This window comes from Pinus tabuliformis, chromosome 8 (genome assembly GCF_031772625.1).
Source record: "Pinus tabuliformis cultivar Carrire ecotype Pingquan chromosome 8, CPIR1, whole genome shotgun sequence".
Classification (NCBI taxonomy): Eukaryota; Viridiplantae; Streptophyta; class Pinopsida; order Pinales; family Pinaceae; genus Pinus; species Pinus tabuliformis.
Window position 1 is genome coordinate 617,936,240 of NC_142294.1, and position 3,954 is coordinate 617,940,193.

General features: G+C 39.8%; 1 protein-coding gene across 1 annotated transcript; it reads right to left on the minus strand.

Annotated features, from left to right (window-relative positions):
- Positions 1-392: 392 nt before the first annotated feature.
- Positions 393-776, minus strand: LOC149237014 (serine acetyltransferase 5-like). Its single transcript, XM_089369117.1, has one exon. It carries the CDS (start codon positions 774-776, stop codon positions 393-395), a length of 384 nt encoding a protein of 127 aa, XP_089225243.1.
- Between the last annotated feature and the right edge of the window lie 3,178 nt (positions 777-3,954).

Here is a 3,954-nt window from a genome sequence, read left to right on the forward strand (position 1 = left end):
ATTCTCAACTTGGCACCTACTCACTGTGCACCTCCTCTAATGCTCTAAAATTTGCTTGGAAAAAAAACTTGGTGCCCCTGAGAACTGTATTTTTAGTATGTTATTCCTTTGCATGCGTTGTTGAGTCCTGTCAAAGCTCTAAGTGTTGTTTCCTAGGCTCAAAATACCTCTGCCTTAGTGAGGTTTTCAGAAGCCTATGACAATGCAACGCCTCTCCTGAATAAAAACAAAACGTTCCCCGTCCTAAGCCTATCAATTCTGACTCCGTCTTCTCATCAACAGTTTCAGCAAGGTTGATTATGAACAAAAAAATCCTAGAATTTATATGTTGGGTGGCACAATTTCTACAAAGATTCTGAGAAACTTGGCGCTTACTCAGTGAGCTGACCCGTTCACCTGAGATCACCTGTTGTTGCGGACTTGTGTTCGTGGGTATAAGAGTTGTAGCATGCCTTCAGTCGGTGATAGGAGCCGTAGGTGGGGTCCTTTTCTCTCACAACCCTCATGTCGATTCGAATCGTGTCGCGGATTTCAAGGGCCTCGATGAAGACATCCACGACCAGATTGTAAAGGAGCATACTAGAAAGGATGGGGTTCGATAGCTTGTTTCCTAGGTGATATGTCAGCGCCTGTTCCATGGTCCTGTGAACTAGAATCGTCGCATACAGATAGCTTCCCAGGGCGGGCTCTGCATCTACGTCCAATTTTGCTTCATATCTCAACTGCTGCCATAACTCATCATTTTCATCCATCGAACAACCGTTGTCAGACCCCATTTCCAGACACTGCCTCCAATTCGAGAGCCTGAGCTTTGCAGGAATAAGGGCGATTTGCTAACCATATGAAGGAATCTTGAACACGCAATTGTGAGAAATGTTGAGAAATGCATTGAAGCATGAAGTTTATACATGTGTAGTCTTTATTTGTCATTCCTGGTATGAGCGTTGAATGGTGATATATACATTAAGCCTTGAAGTATATGCTTGTGGAACCTCCGTTGAACCATATGAATTAAATACCATATGTTGTCGATTATCCACTTCTGGTGTCTCGGTGACTTCATGAATTTAGGTTTAAAACAATGCATAAATTCACCGCAGTTGGAGCCTTAAGCGGGCTAGGAAGCTGAACATGTGAAAGTTGAAGTTTGAAATCCTTCCAGCTCGAGGTCAAGAGAATCGGGCGACAAGGTATTGGTAGGATCAAGGAGCTTAGTGAAAGGGCTTTAGTTGAGATTATAATGTAAAAACCACAAAAGACATATTTCAATTTATTTGTTTGAGTTAAAGTGCTTTGTGGTTCGAATTCGGTGACATAATTGTTTTACTGAGGACAATTTTCTAGAGTCTGTGACCTTGATTCAGATCTTCACAGAACCACATTGCCTTTTGAGAACACTTTGAAAGTTGAGGTTGAGGAGGATAACCTTACAGAGGTTGCTCTAGTAACCTGCATGTATTATTATTGCCCGTGTATATTTTCTTTTGCAGGAAGGGTGGTTGTCATCAGGATAGACTGATGTTTGATTCACCTAAAAGTTTGAGACTGCCCATCTCTGATTTATGGATAGAGGTTGCGTCCTTGCCATTTACATAAAATCGGGACTAAAGATGTGAACCTGCTAAATGCACTGGAATTTGCAAAAACCAAATTCCTAAGATTTACATTTGTCAACAACATTGCATGTTGTAGGGTTATTATGGTGTACTTTTCTTCTCAGGCTTTCCAGCACAAGAGGAAGAAGAAAGAACGCAATTATTGTTCTTGAGGAGATATATTGCAATTCATCCTGGTGGAAGAAAGAGATTCGGTGAAAATCTTGTTTGCTAAGTGGCTTCTTTACGAGAAATTGAGTCTCAGTTGTTTATTTTGAGTGAAAATTGTGTTTTCGAAGCTTTTGAGCTATCGGAAGCTGATAATTCTCGACATTTAAACTTTTCTTTTGAATTTCGAGCTCAAATCCGTGATTTTTAGGGATCTCTATTTTGACGAGTACTTCTGAAGATTTTCTGCAATTCTGGTTGTAGTTGGATTGTTAGAAGCAAGGTCATCGAAATCTTGTTCAATCCGTTCTTTAAAGCAATTTAAAATTTTCACTAATTATTTTGAGAAACCTTTGCAGTCCCTTAAATTTCACTGCCATTGGCTTATATGCTTAGATTGAAGTATCGACATAGTATATTGAAGTTGGTATTGATGTTTTTTTAATCAATTTTTTATCTCATCATGAAGGTAGAAAGTTGAAAATTAAAAGGAGTATTTTCTGGAGGAGAGTTCAATAATTTCCTTCCATTAGAACTATTACACTTTGATTTTAATAGTGGTGCACTTGTTATGGATCTAATTGGTGGTGTATTAGAGTTTCTCAAAACTTTGATACAATCTACTATCGAAGACACAGTTAAAATCAACAAGAACACTCTTTGTGATATTAATACATGTCTACAGAATACACAGGAAAAAATAGACTTTTTGGAGCTTGAATCTCAGCTTCAACAAGCAGAATTACAGTAGTGGAGTCATCATTCTCAACTTGTCTCTGTTCAGAACATTGAAACTGACACCCTTAAGTAGCAAATCAATAATGTTGCAGTTGATTCAGATCCATTTCCCAATGAAGCAACATAATTGCATGCACAAGCAGAAGTTTAGTTTGCACTTCCGAAGCCCATCATCAGACCATGGGAAAAGCTTGTCCACAACAAGCACAAAAATGGTCTTGGCTATGATAAGGAGGTGTGCTTTCATATTCCAGACTACTCCAAGCCAATCCAATTTCAAAGTGCTAGATTTCTTCATGATAGTTCACTTTCAGCTTCTGGCCCTCTTCCCCATCAACAACAATAGACTGTGAAATGTCAACACTATGATGGAGTTGGCCATATGAAAGATCATTGTTTTGATCTTCATCCATGTAAGCACTATCATAAAACTAGTCATTCTTCAAACAAATGCTTCAGAAACAAACCTCCTGCAAGAACAAAGATTCATCCTGGATGGATCGCTTCATGGCAATGGGCATCAACATCCAAGAAGATATTCCAGTCATATGTCAGAACTTGTTCTAGATTATTGAACAGTCTTGTTGTTGAATTTTGTCCATCATCTCACCTTGTATCTGACAGGGGAGGAAATGATGGTCATTTACAAGCTTCAAAGCCACATCAAGTGAGCCTGAGCCACAACCTACCATATCATATTTAGAGTTGTAGCCAGAGACAAAGATGCCCCTGAGCATGCCTTCAGTTGGTGATGCCTCTTCAAAGAATCAGGGACACTTCCTCTAGCAGAAGACTTCATCTTCTTGCCAGTTTTGGAAGAGTTCCAGGAATTGCATTAAGCATTCCAGATTTGGTGGTAATCCTTAAACCATCACAGGTTGAGACCTCCTTTTTCAGGTTGAGGTTCTCCCTTTTATGCGAGGTGAGACCTCCCTTCATGGTTGAAGGTTTCCCTCTTCAAAACATCAGGAACACTTCCTCTAACAGAAGACCTGAGCTTCATGCCAGACTTGGAAGAGTTCTCGGAACTACACTGAGCATTCCAGTGTTGGTGGTCATCCTTAAACCACCGGCCTTTATACCAACATTTCAGAGAGCACATTCAACCTAGTGTTGCCATGCATTTTTGCACATTTTGTATTACAACTCTCTTCTTGGACTCATACATACCCCTTCGGATTAACGGGGGGAATGTTGGACACCTAATCCTCTAAGGGTTGTGTGGAAGCTGAACAACCAAAAGGAGTCCAAGGGACCACTTTGAATATGAAACCAAGGGTCACTCCTGTGTATTATAAATATGTATCATTGTGAATCAGAAATACAATCTCATGTTTATCTTTCCTATTTTTTCTCTGCCATGTGTGTGTTTAACAGAGATTGCAACCTTGATGGGTAATCCCTTCACAATCAAAGTGCCCTGGGGTTTTTCAGGGTGTTGAATCCATATATA

Excerpts from the sequence above, each read along its gene's own strand:
- LOC149237014 (XM_089369117.1), bottom strand. The coding sequence starts at position 776 with ATGGGGTCTGACAACGGTTGTTCGATGGATGAAAATGATGAGTTATGG.